Here is a 16985-nt window from a genome sequence, read left to right on the forward strand (position 1 = left end):
CAAACCAAAAACCAGATCAAGAAATTTTCGGCTCCAGAATGAGTCCATTTTTTTCTTGGTGTGGAGGGCACTAATGAAGACCAGATGTGCTCCCGTTAAGGACTCTGCCGGTCCTTTTGAAAATACAACCTGCAGAAGACAGGTGGGAACACCTGGGACTTCAACCCTTCCCAATTTGCCTCAAATTGACCACATTCCAGAGGCCCTATAAAACAGATTGTTTATTCAAAGCAGTAAATACACTAAAATTTACTTCACCCTATTACATGCGGTACCTCTGCAAGGCACTGGGGATTTGAAAGAGGAATAGAGCATCATTTCTGCTCTGAAGGGATTTTCTATCTGGTAGGGAAACACGCTACCATAGGCTTACAACGTCTTAGGAACCGATAGAGGGCAGTGTTCACAAAACCTTTTTGTGCCTATCCTAAGAATCTTGCACACACACCTTAGCCATGGGAGCTTTGGAAGATGTGTTCCGTGTTGAACGGGGAATCTGGCCACAGAATGTTCTGTGACTCCAGAAGCCAGCACTGTGGGTCAGTTCTGCCGCAGTTTTTGCGGGTTGGGTCATGGCAGCAAGTCCGCGATGGCTCCCACACTACCAGGAGAACCAGCACCACAGTGATAAACATCAGAGTTAACCACAGGGTCCTTTAGGAGCCCACTCCTAAATTTCAATCATTTGGGGTTCAGCAAGTCTCTTGACAGACTCGGGTTTAACGACTTCCCACAGGACCATCCATTTTTACCGAGCCCAGCCATTAGGCAACAAGCACAGGAAGGCCAGCGTCGCTGCACCATTCCACCCACGGCGAGGATACGGGGTCCCGCGGACGCAAAACGAGCTTCCCCGAACCCCACCGTCAGTGAAGGGCCAAGCCCACCATCCAAAACTAGACGGTGAAGAGTCCAATATCTCCACGCGGACACGACTAGAGAAATGGGAGACAGCGCAGGGAATAAGCATTCATTACGGTCCGGGCGATGGTGGGCGGAAGCGGACTCCTGACGCCTTGGCGGAACCAGCCCTCCCCGGAAGTCCATCCCGTCTCACAACCTGTCCCGGAAGTGCTGCTGTTGTAGCGGGCGTGATGGCTTCAAGGTTAATTCGCGGAGCTGGAGCGCTGATCTCGCAGGCCGTGAGGGCCCGCAGTCCGAATGGGGTGGCCGCAGTTCGCTCCATGGCGTCTGGAGGTACACGGCCCGCCGAACGCGCCCTGGTGGCTCTCTCGGGGGCGGGGGCGGGCTACTAGCGCAGCGTGGCGGGGTCAGCCTTTCAGGTCCTCTGGGCCCCACTTACCGGGGGCGTTTTCCAGTTATTCCCAGCCGCCACTGCAACAGCCTACTTAATTGACCCTGCTGCCAAAGACTCCTAAATGGAGGTGGCGGGTGACCTTGAGGGACAGGTCCTGCTGCCACGATAGGGAGGGGCTAAGCCGCCTTTCAGACCCCCCCTCCCCACCCTCGTGCACCGTCAGTTGGATAAACCCCGCTAGGACTCTGATTTACCTGCTTTTATATATTTTTTATTTAAAAAAAATTGATTTAGAGATAGTAAGGGAGAGAGGGAGGAGAGTGAGAAGCGTTAACTTGTAGTTGCTTCACTTTAGTTCATTGATTGTTTCTTATAGGTTCCTTGACGGGGAATGGGGGGAGGGGAGGTGGCTCAAGCCCAGTCAGTGACTCCTTGCTCAAGCCAGCGACCTTGGGATCATGTTGATGATCCTGTGCTCAAGCCCACAAGCCCCTGCTCAGGCCCACAACCTCAGGGTTTTGAACCTGGGACCTCAGCATCCCAGGTTGATGCTCTATCGATTGCACCACCATTGGTCAGGCTGATTTACCTGCTCTTAGGGAAAAAAAGTAAAAAAAAAAAATTGGCATCAGTGGTTGGAGGAAGAAAAGATTTCCCAGTGCTGTCACTTTGGGGAATCATGACTGGTTCTTAGGGGATAGTGAGTATGGGTAGCCCTTAGGAACTTGTGAGCCCACTTAAACTGGAAAAATTGATATATGTGCATTTTCTGTCTTGATCATTTCAGATGACATAATTCATGTCTCTTCCTTTAGGTGGTGTTCCTACTGATGATGACCAGGCAACTGGGCTGGAGCGGGAGGTCATGATGGCTGCGCGGAAGGGACTGGTGAGGAGAAACTTCTTTGTGTCTTCTCTGGAGCTCATGGCCTTGGACCAGAGCAGTCTCCTCTCTGGGAGCATTTGATCCAGGAACCTGGCTGTGGGAACAGTAATGCCGGTCCCTGGATTAAAAGGGTCCTCTGGCATAATTTTTGTCTTTCAGGACCCATACAATATGCTAGCCCCAAAGGCTGCTGCAGGCACCAAGGAAGACCCAAATTTAGTTCCGTCCATCACCAATAAGCGAATAGTGGGCTGCGTGTGTAAGTACTTCACAATTTTCTTACTCATTTAATATACGGTATTGTATAGGATGCCTATAAGCTGCTTCAAATCTTCTGTGTGAAGGTATGTGTATAATGAAGATATGTTTGTAAATAAGTTGTTTTAAGGGTCCTGACCCTCTCAAGTCTCATTATGTTTGAATAGGTCATCCTTACTATCAAGAGGCATAGAACATCCAATATTGGCTCACTGGAGACGCAACATTGAGTATTCATCTAGAAAATATTTATTGTACTGCCTCTGCCAGATTCCGTATTAGGCACTAAGGTTACATATTAGAAAGACCCTGCTTTGGAATCTCCATTAGGCAGGGGAACTGTTAGGACCTATACTGACTCTGATGTATGGTCAGTTAACTTACAGGTAAACTCAATTTCTTCAGCTGAAAATGGGGAGGATAGCTTGAACCGATCTCTTAAGATGTTACCCATAACTTTGTCTCAGTTTTCTGAGGAAAAGAGATTCATGTTCAAAGTCTGTTCTTGAACAGATGGCCTTCAACCACCTTTTTCCTTTTAGGTGAAGAGGACAACAGTGCTGTCATCTGGTTCTGGCTGCACAAAGGCGAGACCCAGCGGTGCCCTAGCTGTGGAACCCATTATAAGCTGGTGCCCCACCAGCTGGCCCACTGAGCCCCTGCACTCACTCACTCACTCACTCAAAATGTGCTGTGAAGTATCTTGTTTCCAATAAAGATTAGCCATTGCTTTGTCCAATAGTTGACTGGTCTTATTTCTTTCCTGTATTTTTGGAGAGATTTGGATAATTCTTTTTTTTTTCTTTTTTTGACAGAGTGACAGACAGGAAGGGAGAGAGATGAGAAGCATCAATTCTTCATTGTAGCACTTAAGTTTTTCATTGCTTGCTTTCTCATGTGTGCTTTGACCAGCAGTGGGGGTAAGGGGTGGGCTATAGCAGAGCAAGTGACCCCTTGCTCAAGCCAGTGACCTTGGGTTCATGTCTGTGATACCATGCTCAAGCCAGTGAGCTCACGCTCAAGTCGGCAACCTTAGGATTTCAAACCTGTGTCCTCCGGTCCCAGTCTGATGCTCTATCCACTGTGCCACTATCTATCCATCTGGTCAGGCCATTGATCTGTTTCTGTATGTGCCCTGACCACTGGGAATCTAACCAGCAACCCCCATGTATCAGGACGATACTCTGAGCTATGTGGTCAGGGTAGATTTGGATAATTTTATATTGGGAATAGCCGTTTGTTACTATTATTAGGTTGCCATCAGTTGTGTACACTGAGATTGGCTGTCCTTCAATGCCATGATTAGGACTGCTGCATGGGGGGGAAGCATGTGCTGTGGAGTCAGGCTGACTGGACTTGTTATATTGGCTGTGTCATTTAACTTTGACACTGGGGACGTACTCTGACGGTATGTTATATCTACCAAAAAGATAAGTACCTTGTAAGGTGTCAGAAGTAATAACATATATAAAAAGCCTAGCAGATGGTAGGTCCATACAATATTTTTACAGAAACAGGGTGAACTTTGAGATTTTGGAGGCTTTGAAGTCTTGAGGGATCCAGGTTCAAAGCACAGTTAATAAGGATGACCAGCAAAATCCAGAGTATGGGACAATTCCAGAAACCAATGACCAGGTTTTTGTCAAATACATTACAGGGAGAAAACAGGGAGAACCTATAGAATGAAATGGATGTGAGGGAGATAGCAAGCAAAAGCAGTGGGGACCCTTGTTTGGTTGAAAAACTAAAGAAAAATTAGAATAATTTGAACTCTGGATATTTGATATTTAAAGGTTTATTAAATTTTTTTTTTTTTTTTTCAGAGACAGCAAGAGTCAGAGAGAGGGATAGACAGGGACAGACAGACAGGAACCGAGAGAGATGAGAAGCATCAATCATCAGTTTTTCGTTGGGACTCCTTCGTTGTTTGTTCATTGATTGCTTTCTCATATGTGCCTTGACTGCGGGCCTTCAGCAGACCGAATAACCCCTTGATCAAGCCAGCGACCTTGGGTCCAAGCTGGTGAGCTTTTTGCTCACACCAGATGAGCCTGCGCTCAAGCTGGGGACCTCGGGGTCTCGAACCTGAGTCTTCCGCATCCCAGTCTGACGCTCTATCCACTGCGCCACCGCCTGGTCAGGCTGAAGGTTTATTACATTTTTAGGTGTTAACGGAGTTAGTTTTTTATGCTTTACAGATATTGAGATACTTAGGGGTAAAATATGCCTGGGATTAGCTTTAAAACGGGAGAAGACCAAGTAATATCCCAAATGGTTTGGGATATTACTGATTACTTATAGCCAGGTGAGTGCACGAGGGAATCATTATTCTGTTTTTGTGTGTGTTTAAATTTTGCCATCATAAAACAGCACCAAAAAACAGTTGGGGAGGAAACAACCCAATCTAGCACTTTATATTTGTGACGCCTTGGATAATTTTTAAAAACTATGATTACCTGTAAAATGGAGATAGTACCTTTCCATTTTTTTGCTGGGATTAGCTGCAGAGGTGCTTTAGTTACTGTCTCCACAAAATTGATTTCAAATTAATCTTTCACTTGAGCTCATGAGAGTTAAAGAGAAAGGCTGCCTTTCCATAGGCTTGCATTGTCCTCTCTTGAAGATATAGTCAAATCTACCGCTTCCATTGTGGCCTGTGGTGGTGCAGTGAGGAGAGAGCTGACCTGGAACACTGAGGTTGCCAGTTCGAAATACTGGGTTTGCCTAGTCAGGGCACGTACAAGCAACCAATGAACAGCTATAGTGAAGTACTACTTGTCCCCCCAACATCCTCTCTTTGTAAAATCAATCAATAAAAAAATAATAATAATAGACTTTCCATTTCTGGGAAATGCCCAAGCAAGCATTTACCTGCCATTCAAGGCCCTGCCCTGTGGGAACACCTAGGGAGCCATCTAGTAAATCTACCCCTACCACTTCCACCTTAAATGACTTCCTACATCATTGATCTGTCTTCTCCCTCATCTCCAAACCAACTTTGCTTCTTTATCATCTTGAAATAAAGAAAAATCTCCAGTAGATTTCCAGGCTGTGGTAGGCAGAGTAATGGCTTCTCCTCACCCTCCATGATGTGCATGTCCTAATGCCTAGAAACTAAATGTTAGGTTCTGTAGTGAAGGTTATTAAGGCAGCAGTTGGAATGAAATTTGCATAATAATCTGACCTTAAAATAGAGGTCGTCCTGGTTAACTAGGTGGCCCAATAATTATAAGGGCAGCAGAAGTCAGAGGAGTATGTGACTGAAAGAATGATCTAAGAGATGCAATGTTGCTGGTTTGGAGATGAAAGGTAGTGTCTAGAAGCTGGGAAAGGAAAGCAAAGAATCCTACAATTTTCAGAGAGAAATGCAGCCTGCTGACTCCTTGATTTCAGCCCTAGTGAGTCCCGTGTCATACTTGTGTAGAACTGTTGTGTTGCTTTAAGCCACTGTGGTGGTGTCTTGACGTCGGTAAACTTTTTTTTTAAGAAGGGGAGAGAGATGAGAAGCACCAACTAGTTGCGCCACTTCTGAGATCAGAGATCAGATGCATTCAAGGTGGTATGGCCATAGATGTAGTTGCGTCACTTTAGTTATCATTGACTGCCTTACTTACATGGGGGGCTCAAGCTGAGCCAGTGACCTCTTGGTTCCAGCCAGTGACCTTGGGATCATGTTGATGATCCTGCACTTAAGCTGGTGACCTCAGGGTTTCAAACCTAGGACCTCAGCGTCCCAGGTTGATGCTCTGTCCACTGTGCCACCACTGGTCAGGCACGTCAGTAAACATTTATTGGAATTTTACTGTAAGGGAGAACTACCTTCTCCCCCATGTAATTATCTATGTAGTTTATGTCACAGTGGACTCATCATTGTATTCTACGGCTTATAATTCAATGCAAATTTGACCACTGGGTGCTTCTTCAGTTGGTTCCTATGTCCTTTAAGTATGCCTCCTTCCAGCCCTGGCCAGTTAACTCAGTTGGTTAAGAGCGTCATCCTGAAACGACAAGTTTGTGGGTTTGATTGCCAGTCAGCACACACGAAAAGCAACCAATGAATGCACAACTGAGTGGAACAACAAATGAATGCTTCCCTTCCCCCTCCCCTCTCTCTCGATAAAAAAAAGTCAATCAATCAATTAAAAAAAAATAAGCCCTGGCCAGATAGGTCTTGGTTGGAGCGTTGTCCCAGAACACAAAGTTTGCTGGTTCAATTTTTTGGTCGGGCCACATGCACATACTGGAGCAGCTCAATGTTCCTGTCTCTCAAAAATAATAAATAAGCCTTTTTTTTTAGCATGTCCTTACTTCATGGTACCACAAGATATTACAGACTCATCTCATACTCTCGCTGCCTCAGATCAGAATTTTTCCAAGGTGCTCTCGTTCCTTTTATTGAAGAATTATATTAAGAAACGAAGACTTGGACCCTGTATTGCTACTGGTGTGTCACTGCCTCTAGGCCCTCTGAGCAGACAGGGTTAAGAAATACACAAATAGTACTTATAACCCTAGCACTCACACACATGCGTATTTCAGTATCTATCTGTGTACATATAGGAGTCCATACCCCCAATCTCAACAGCACAAGGTTCATTCTAGACTTATAGCTAGCACCTTCTCACCTGCAGCTTTGCTCCCGCAGTGAGAAACCCAGCAAGGCCAGAGCCCCAACACCATTCCTGCCAAGAGGGAGGGAGAATGCTGCACAGTGCTTGGCTTAAAGGGTGGGATTTTCACAGACGGGAAGTCATTCCCAGCAGAGAACAGCATGAATAGAGGCTGGCAGGCAAAGCAGGGCATGATGATGTGGAAGCCTAAAACAGAAGGGACAGATCCCAAATGGCCTAAATTGAATTGAACAGATGTAGTTCATGAAGGTGATTTCACCAGGCAATGGAGAACTGTTTGATATTTTGGATTAAGTAGCAGAACCAAGGTCATCTGGGTTTTAGACCCAAGAGCAAATGGATTGATTGGTGGGGAAAATGGAGCTGTGGTCTTGAGCTAGGGTGCTAGTGGCCATCCTGGAAAAGAAATGACAGGTAATAAAGGTACTCCAGAACCAAGAGAATTTGGCAACTGACAGAACATGGAGGAGGTAATGAAGCGGGAGGACTCAAATAGGACTCCAACGTGTATGGCAGGGAGAACTTGGTACATAAACAGAACCCCAGACAAGGGTGGGTTATTTGTAAATTTCATTTCCCACTGGAGGGCAGCTACTGTCTTAACTGCTCTCTGGCCACAAAGCCTCATAAAGTGCCCTGGGAAGGCAGGCTGGATAGTTCTCTCCCCGCTTACATGAGCTAAACTCTGGGCACTCCCGCAGCTCCACTAACTCCAGTTGCCTTCAACACACAGCTATGATAACTATCTTCTCACAGTGGGCTGCCCATCACCCAGGACACAGCTAAAAACCCTCAAGGACCGACCTCCGCATGCTGGCCCCAACCTACCTTTTTTGGTATGTTTTGCACTCTAGCCAGAGACCACTTTCTCTTCCCTGCTTACCTGGCATCACTCAGGTCTGTGCCCTTTGGTCCAGCCCCACTAGTGCCAGGTGTCTCCTTGAACTCTTACCTCTGCCTGGAACACCCTCCCACCCGTGGGTAACTCCTCTGGACTGTGCAAGTCAGCCGGTCCCACCTGCTGGATGAGATGCCCTCACAACTGTGTACTGAAATGTCCAGCTCTTCCTCCCCTTACCTGTATGTTTTGGGGGGCAAAGACATTTACCATTGACACCAAACATGTGGTACCTTCCTGGACATGCTGCAGGTGCTCAAATACTGGGTGAAGGAAAGGAAGGGCAGACACTTGCTGGACTCACTTCTCACTGCTCCTTCTGTTGCCCCTCCTATCCTCAGCCTCTACCTTCAGAGCCCAGCTCGACACAACCTGTCACGTCCCTCATCACTCACTCCTCCTCGACTCCTCTGAACCCTGCATCTGCATCACCTTTGGTCTACCTGCCTTGGCCACACGTGAGCAGGGCAGCAGGATGTGAAGGCACCAAGCCCCAGCCTCACTGTCAGGAGGCCCATCCAGGAATAAGGAGGGGGCAGCTTGTTCTCAGTTTCCCTGTTCTCCACTTCTCCTGAGGACCTCTGCTTCTCATGAGGCTGGGGAATTCTGCCACCAGGTTGAGAGCCCAGCCTCCGGGGGCCATACTGCGTTCTTGCCTGTCCTTTCTCTCCAAGTCCCCAGAGATGGGTAAGCAAACAACAGCACAAAAACCACAAAGAAAGAGCCACACACTGGGCTTTGTCCATAATTATTACTATAATGATTTTAAAAAAGTTTTTTTTTTTAGGCAACTGTGTTAAATTATTGTACAGATCCGGGAGAAGAGGTGGGGATTCTGGCCCAGGCTGATGAAGACCTTCTTTGTGGGAGCGGAACTGTGCCCCCTCATCCATCTGTGTCTAACTCCTGATTAGGTGGCTTCCCCTCAACAAGTGAAGACCTTAACCCTTCCCCACCCAGGGTATTGTGGTAAAGGAAAAGGAGCAAGTCAGTGAAGTGCTTTGAAGGGGAGAGGGCAACGGACTGTGGCTGCCTGAACCCTGTGCATACTCTGTCCTGACTCCAAATGGTCCCCTGGGTCAGAACCCCTCCCTGGGGAGAGCAGACTGCCCAGGACTCAGCCCGCACCAACGTGTCCACTCAGAAGGCCAGGCTCCTGAGTGTGGAAGGGCAATGATGCCTCAGAGTGGCTGGCCCTCTGTACTACCCTGTTAGGTCAGGAAGAGGAGGTGGCATGAGAAGCGACAATACACCAGTGGGGAGCTGCTGGCTGCCCCACGCTCCCCCACTCCCCAAGGCTAGGTACACAGGCATCCAGGTACCCTGGGCCTGGAGGGACCCTGTCAGAGGAAATGGGATGTTTGGGTGTCTGGCCTTGGAGCTTGGGGAAGCAACTCCAAGGGTCAGAGCCAGGAACCATAGTACTAACTGATCCTGCCAAAGGGGACACCCAGAACCACCCAAGGCTGGGCTCCTCAATTCCTAGGTTCCAGCTCAAGACTCCCACCATGCAGCTAAACATTATTGTAAGTGTGTGTGCATGCGTGCCTGCATGTGTGTTTTGAGGGAAGGCTGCAAGGAAGCACTGTTGCACCACCTGTCTGGGGTTCAGGGCATGCAGAGGACCCTACACCTGGTACATGAGCCCAGACCAGAAAGGGTCAAGGACTCTGGTTCCCCTTTCCTCCCATTCTCCCAACACACTGCCCCTCCCTCCTTGGGCGCTAAAAAGTTTTACGATGAATAGCACGGGCGCCATCCTCTTCGTACTCTTTCTTTGAGACCCACATCTTCTTAAAAGTGTCCAGTGATGCCAGGATGGAGCCACTGTAAGGAGGGAGGGATGGTGTTCTTGTGGCTAGCCACCCTCTCTGGGCACTTAGAGCTCTGTTTCCCTCACCTAGAAGGGAAATCCATCCACCTCCACCTGGGCTGAGCCAACCCTGGGAAAAGTATCCAGGGCAAAATGGTTTCCTCCCAGACCTCACCCCAGGAGCCCCGCCTCACCCGATCCATGTGGAGTACAGCCGTTCCTGAGGCGCTGAGATCTAGAGGGAGCAAGCAGCAACATAACTGCCTATCCCTACCCTGTCCTGTCCTAGTCTTGGGGGCGATTCCCACAGAGCCTGAGGCCAGACAGCACGTGCATCAGCTGGGAGCAAGGGGAAGAGGCAAATGGGAGGGATGGCTGGGCTAAGCTGGAAATGAGAGGGTCTCTGGAGGAGGTATGTACCCTGTCCTCCTGGGTCAAGGCTGCCCAACACTCTCATGCCCATGGGCACTCTCCACATTCTTACCTTGATTTTGACATCCTTTGGGGCAAGCTTCTTCACTTCACTTAGTAATCGGTCACCAAATCCTGTGAACACATCCAGCCTGGGATCCACAGCCACCTCCTTACCATTAGCCACCCCATATCCAGCCTGGTGCCCCCCAGCTGCCGCCCTCCTTTCATCAGTTCATTCCAGGATTGAAGGTAGGCACAAGCCACCTCGAAGGCAGAAAAGACCCAGCACCAGGCCTGCAGGGGGTCCAGCCTCCAAAGAGAAGTGACATGAAATGGAACCCCAAGTCACATGGCTCTGCTGGCCCCCGTGTTCTTCCTCATCCAATGCTCCAGCAGCCAAAACCCGCCACAAGCAAAGTCAAAGGCAAATGACAAATCAGGAGAAAACATGTACCACTCTGGGCAAAGATCACACACGGTGTTGGGCAGGCGGCAGGGCACAAGCTCTCAGGAGAAAACTGGCAGTACCCACCAAATAACAAGGGCACACCACCCTGACTCAGCTGTTCTATTAGAGGGTTTACACTTTAGGTATCTTCTCACCACATGAAATGACAGTGCAGGACCGTGCCCACTAAACATCTCTGTGATTAGAAATGACCGCAACTCTCACAAGAGCCACGAGCAGGAAGACAGCTACATGACCCATCCATTCAGTGAAATTCCGCATGGCCACGTGAAAAGAACTTACAGGGTGAGGAAAAGACATGCCAGATATGATGCTAAGTGAGCCATACATGGTCGGGACGTGTAGAACATGTAGTTTATGTGTATATGGGGATGATGCACATTTTCTTATCTGCTCAGGGAGGTAGTTGACAAAACCAGCAAACCCTGTGTGGAGGGAAGGGGTGACCAGGACAACGGGGAAAGGACCCTTCATCTAACACATTTTAGATCTTATATAAATATCTATTTACAAAATGAATGAAATGTCATTAAAATCTTACCCTTTAAAAGAAATTGCCTACTGAGCACCAAAAAGTCACTAGAAATTGGGTGGCAGGGAGCAGGATGCAGGTGAAGGTCCAGATGTCCTTGGCCCCCCAAGTCCTACCACCACCTTCCAAACCAGGGTACCTTTGAACAGCGTGGAGCCGCCTGAAAGCACAATGTTGGCGAACAGTGTCCGGCGGAGGTCCAGGTCAGACTTGTGGATGGCAAAGACCAGCACCTCATGGAGTCCCTCGCTCTCATCCCCTACCAGGTCCGGCTGGAACAGCAGCTCAGGGGCCCGGAATCGTGCTGGCCCCACCTTTGGAATGTAAGATTGAGGCAGACAGGCCTCTTTCTCTTCCAGGTCCAAGCAGCACCGCTGCCACCCAGGGCCAGGCTGGGCGACTTACGTCAAGCATGCTGCCATCCGGCAAGGTGTATTGCACCTTCTCTGTCTCCAGAGCCTCATCCTTCTGCGGGTTGATGGACAGGTAGCATGCTCTCTGCGAGGGAGGCAGGAGGCAGGGACACACCCTCAGAAGGCTGCACTGGGACACCCACACAACCTCATTCCCCCTCCAGCTCATCTCCACCCACTCCTGCCCTTCATTACCTCTTTGATGGTCCGAACAACCTCGAATTCAGCTGAGGTGTGAAAGTCGACACCTTCTTTGCGCAGCAGCAGCCGGAGATAGCGAGAGACGTCGCGGCCAGCAACGTCCACCCGCATGATGGAATGTGGCATGGCAAAGCCCTCGTAGATAGGGACAGCGTGGGTGACCCCATCCCCCGAGTCTAAAACCACTCCTGTTGTACGTCCTGTTGCATACCTGTCAGCAGGTCAGCATCCCTTCACCTCAGCCAATAAAGGCATGGGGACCTCCCACCCCTGAAAGGAACCCTGGGACAGATGCATTATCTAGTCTAGAAAAGGGACACAAGGAACTCCCTAAAAGTTATTATCAGAGGGTTGTTTCTGTAGGGAAGCCTTGAGCAGGAGGATGACCCAGGGAGGAGGGCGACGCAGAGGACCACTCACAGGCTGAGTACGGCCTGCATGGAAATAAAGAGGGCTGGCACGTTGAAGGTCTCAAAGAACACCTCTGCTGCCTTCTCCCGGTTCTTACTTGGGTTGAGCGGGGCTTCCGTTAGGAGAACAGGATGCTACAAGAGACAGCAGAGTTGTGGGCATGTGCACAGACAGCATGGTAGTCCTTGAAAGGATCTCTCCAAAGAGCCAGCCCCCACACTGAGTGCATGTAGTTGCGGCCTGATATACTTCTTGAGGTCACCATACTGTCACCTATTGGCAGTTATTCTTCCAAAGAGCCAACTTTCTCTGGAAGTTTCTGCTTGGCTACCACTGACTGTTGTGCCCTCCCATACAGTGAAGAGGTGGAAGCCCCTATCAAAATCCAGGAAACCTGGAAGCCTGACCAATAGGGAGCACAGTGCGGAGGGCAGGCACAGCAAGGGGACTCGGAGCCCATGGGAGGCCTGGCTGCCACACCTCCTCAGAGAAGGTCTGCAGCTGGTCCTTGGAGTAGATGTACTGCCAGATGCGCTCCATGTCGTTCCAGTCCCGTACCACACCGTGCTCCATAGGGTAGCGCAGGGCTAGCAGCCCCCGGTGCTCCTGTGGAAAAGGGACGGAAAGGCCAGTGTGGCTTCAGGTCCCTCGCCCAGCTACTGCTTTCTGCCTTCCTAGAGGCTGCCCTCATGAACTGTGGGGGGGTCCTGAACTCAGTATAGGTTCAACTGCTCAGCAGCCTCTCAGAGCCCAGCCTGCCTTACCTGTCTGGGTACAAGGGAGGGTGGTGATGTGCTCCCTGACATCTTCCAGTCCCTCCTCTTCCTCCCCTGGTCACGCTGCTCTCTACTCACTGCCAATATGTTCTCCCCACAAGCTGCCCAGCTTCCACCTCCACCACTCATGGTTACAGCTCCCATCAGCACCTGTACAGTCCCCTCCTGTGGTCACTTGTCACCCCCTAACCCCTGCTCCTCCTAGCTCCCCAGCCAGTGCTCATGTGTCCTGCATGAACTTGTCCTTCAATGTCCCCTTCTTGCCAAGGCCCTCTTGGCCTCTCCCTAATGACCTGTCTCCTGAGAGTCCCTATCTATACTCCAGCTAAGGCCCCAGCCCCTGGCATTCCATGTTATGTTCCCCAGATGCCTAATATGCACTTGCTTGTAATCCTCCACCACCACACACATCAGCTCTTCCTGAGCACCCTTCTGGCCAGCCGTGTGGCCCCCTGGCAAGTCACCCCAGCTGGGGTGTAAGAGGTGTCTTCACAGCAGTTGTTGATATCAGTTATCAAGTCTGGGTATTTCAGACTTTTAAGTCACTTTTTAATCGACTCTTTACAGCTTTCAAAAGATGGGGCATGACGTAGTCTAACTGCCCCCTGCCCCTAGGAACCATTGCCTCGTTACAGGGAAGAGTTCTTCAAGTTGAAGACTGGAGAGCCCAGAAGGGCACCTGGCACATGGCCCAGAGAGAGACCCAGGGGCCTCTCTAGTACAGCTCTGTCCCCCAGGTGATGTTCCTAGGACTATGAAGACTCTAGACCTAGGAAAATGCAGGCTCCACAGACGTTACCTCTGCTTTTGGTCCAATGAAGAGGTCCCCTTCCAGGGCTCCCGCCATCACCCGCATGTGCTTAGGGCGCCCGACACTGCGAGGACAGGTCAAGTCAGTGAGGTAGCTGGGGCTCCAGTGGTGGAGTAACTTACTCCAAAGCATCAGGATGTGGCCATGGGGCAAAGGTCAGAAGCCAGGGATATGGGATATGAGACTACAGAGCAGGCCTTAGCAGGACAGAAAGCTCAGGGTCAGAAACAAAGGTGTCCCTCCCAGAGAGGGCTGAGCTCAGTAACGTCAGCCCTCCAGAGCCCACTTCTGACAGAGGGTCAGCTTCTGCAGCCAGTGACTCTGCCCACGCTCTCCATGTCAGGAGGACCTAGCTGCCACCACTATCTGCAGACCTAGGGAGGATGGCCCCAGGAAGCTATCCTCCCTGTCTGTCCTTCTCTCACTCAGTTGATCCTGCCCCTTCTCATGGCCATGGCTTCTGGAATAGAGAGTCCAAAATTTGACTCAAGTTGCCTGCACGTCGACAGGAACCTTAATTACACCCACGTGGGGTTCAGAAAGGAAAGCTGAAGCACTACTGGGTATTCTGTGCTAGTTCCTTTCTAGACCAGGCCTCGGGTCCTGGCATAGCCAGCCACTTCAGAGGCCCCAGGACCCCCAACCCCAGCCTTAGGCTAACCACTCTAAAGCCTCCAGGATTTGCGAAGTGACACTGCTGCAGGGAGATATCCCAAAGGGCTAGAGTAAAGGTGTACCCCAGGCTTTCTCCAGGTTTCATCTCCTCTGACCCCCGTCATCACCAAAACCATAGAAAAATATGTTCTATAGTCTAAAAATAAGTGCCAAAGAAAACCTCTCCTGGGAGAAAGAGGTGGCTGTACCCTAAATCCCCAATCTTCTTCCTCAGAGCTCACACCTTTCTCCCAGAAGCTTTTCCCTTTTATTCTTGCTGCTGCTACCACACCCTGTCCCCAGGGGAATGCTGGGGTTTCTCCTCTGCTCAGTGTGGGACCATAGCAGGCTCTAAAGAGGAGGGGGAAGCCCAGAGCACCTGTCCACTCCTTCTAGACTCTCAACAGTGTCAGTCACACAAATCTGGTGTCTTCCCTACAGGTGGGGACAAGGTTGGCCTCTAAGACACAAGGCCACTATCTCCTGGAAAGCAAACAAAAGGATTAGGGCTGCTGCCTGAGCAACACTTACTAGTTTGGGAAACAGTATTTGGGAATCTGATCTCCTGCAAAGCCAGCCTTGATCACCCCAGAACCCTGAAAGGAAAAACAATGTTTAGCTGCCTGCATTCACGTCCAAATGAAGGCAGTGCCCTGTGTGTGGGGAGGAAGCCGAGATCCTGCATAGAAAGCAAGATCATTTACAAGTACAGTGGCTCAAACAGTGTTTGTGTGTGGGGGTAGCAACTTTGCATTCCCTCCCCCCAAATTTGGCAATGTCTGTAGACTGGGGATAGGGGGATGCTACTAGCATCTAGTGGGTAGAGGCCAGGGATGCTGCTAAACACCCCATGGTGCACAAGCCAGCCCCTCAAAAATAAGAATCAGATAGCCCAAAAAACCAACAGGAGACTGAGAGACCATAAAGTCCATCCACTTCTGAACACTCCGGGGTCAGCTTCCAGCAAAAGGGATCAATGGCAAAGCTACTCCCCAATGCCAGCCAGAAGCAACCTCTAAACATAGTTTTTTTCAACAGCCTCTGGCCCCACTTCATTACAACACTTTGGGTCTGTCTGCAATGTGCAAGAATAAACATCCCCAAGATACAGAGCAGCTAGAAACCCACAGGGACAATGCAGGTGGCCTTCAGAATTCATAAGCTTATTGATTAGCCTAAATGAATTATTCGCCTGCCAAGAAGGGAACCACTTTTACCCACTTCGTCCTTCCTATAGAATGCTAGAGAGCATCCTCAAGCTCAGTTCTAGCCTTCTTATTAAACATTCCTTGCTGTGGCTCAGGGAGCCCACATGGGTACTCCAAAAAAGAGACACTCAAGGATGACACGGAGTCATGTGGACGGGAGACAGATTCCAGAAAGAGTAGGGAGTCATTTTCAAAAACTGCAAGGCTCACACACCAGAGGTATCCGGAGCCATCCATTTTCTTCCTATGGACCAGAAATTTCTGAGGCTAGAAATCCTCAGAGGGCAGCTGACAGCATGCTGAGCCCCAGGGCTGCAGGACAAGGCCACAAGGACGCCAGGCACCCTTCCTCTGAAGCTTCCAAAAAATTATCCCCAACTGTTTATGGGTCCTGCGAAAAGAGGTCCTGAACTCTCTCCCGCCCTGCCAGCTGTGGCATTTCTGCTCTGCACAGGAGCACGTTAGAAGTCAAAGTAGCCAAGAGGCCAATCACGTGGTGGTGGATTTATGGCCGGTAGAGTTGAACTTGCATTGTCCCCAGTCCCCGGGAAAGAGAGCAGTAGGGCCTGTCCACTCTGAAGGCCCTGCCTCGGGTGCAGCTCGTTGGGAAGCGCTGTTGTACAGGTCCCCCAGCCACCCTTCTTCAAAAGATGAAGCCAACTCTGTGCAAAAGAGCTAATGCCATCCCTTCTCCACCATGGGGGCAGACAGACCCACAGCCCGAAGGGGAGGAGTGAAGGGGCTGAGGTGGAAACCTGACCAGTGGCCCCAATCTCAACCGAGCAGGGTCCGGGGTACGTCCCCGGGCAGGGCCTCCTGCTGTCACTCCTGTTCTCCCGAGATGCCCAGCACGGGCCGGCGGGGCTGGCCCCAACGGCTGGGCTACAGGGCCAAGCGAGCGCGCGGGTCCGGAGCGGGCAACGCGCGGAGGACCAGTCCAGACGGGCGGGGTCCCTCCCCGCGCCGCCGCGTGCGACCCGGAGGCGGGGCGCCCGCCTTCCCCCCAGCTGCTGGGCCTCACGTTGTCGATGACCACGGGCTGGTTGGCGATGATGTCGTAGGACTCCATGGCCTGGCCGGCCGGCCCTGCCAGCTGTCAAGCAGCAGGAGGGACCGGCGGGCGGGCGGGCGGATCGGACCACAGCGGCTCCAGACGCAGGGCCGCGCCCCTCCCACCCGGAGCGTGCAGCCTACGGAAGCTTCTCTGGAGGGCGCACCCCGAGGCCAATCAGCGCTCCCACCTGGGCCGATTGACCGCACACGCCTGAGGCCGGCTGCGAGCATGGGGGCGGCGTCGCTAGGTGCTAGCCAGCCAATTGAGGCCGCCCGGAAGAACTGTTGGGCACTTCCAA

At 50.7% G+C, this 16985-nt stretch overlaps 2 protein-coding genes across 3 annotated transcripts; one reads left to right on the forward strand and one right to left on the reverse strand.

The window, feature by feature from the left end:
* Positions 1-1040: 1040 nt before the first annotated feature.
* Positions 1041-3143, forward strand: COX5B (cytochrome c oxidase subunit 5B). Its single transcript, XM_066264843.1, has 4 exons — positions 1041-1197; positions 2074-2147; positions 2304-2403; positions 2945-3143. The coding sequence occupies exons 1-4, from the start codon at positions 1095-1097 to the stop codon at positions 3055-3057; spliced, it is 390 nt and encodes a 129-aa protein (XP_066120940.1). The 5' UTR covers positions 1041-1094; the 3' UTR covers positions 3058-3143.
* A 5525-nt stretch (positions 3144-8668) lies between these two features.
* ACTR1B (actin related protein 1B) lies at positions 8669-16896 on the reverse strand. Of its 2 annotated transcripts, none has more exons than XM_066267777.1 (11): positions 16655-16896; positions 14957-15021; positions 13760-13835; positions 12665-12790; positions 12194-12318; positions 11768-11984; positions 11565-11657; positions 11299-11473; positions 10229-10290; positions 9939-9979; positions 8669-9758 (listed from the first exon to the last, which is right to left on the reverse strand). In XM_066267777.1, exons 1-11 carry the CDS (start codon positions 16700-16702, stop codon positions 9656-9658), a joined length of 1131 nt encoding a protein of 376 aa, XP_066123874.1. In that variant the 5' UTR covers positions 16703-16896; the 3' UTR covers positions 8669-9655. The 2 variants fall into 2 exon arrangements, with proteins under 2 accessions (XP_066123874.1, XP_066123875.1); XM_066267778.1 differs by lacking the exon at positions 16655-16896 and adding an exon at positions 15848-15984.
* Positions 16897-16985: the final 89 nt, after the last annotated feature.

Source organism: Saccopteryx bilineata, chromosome 3, assembly GCF_036850765.1.
Source record: "Saccopteryx bilineata isolate mSacBil1 chromosome 3, mSacBil1_pri_phased_curated, whole genome shotgun sequence".
Lineage (NCBI taxonomy): Eukaryota > Metazoa > Chordata > Mammalia > Chiroptera > Emballonuridae > Saccopteryx > Saccopteryx bilineata.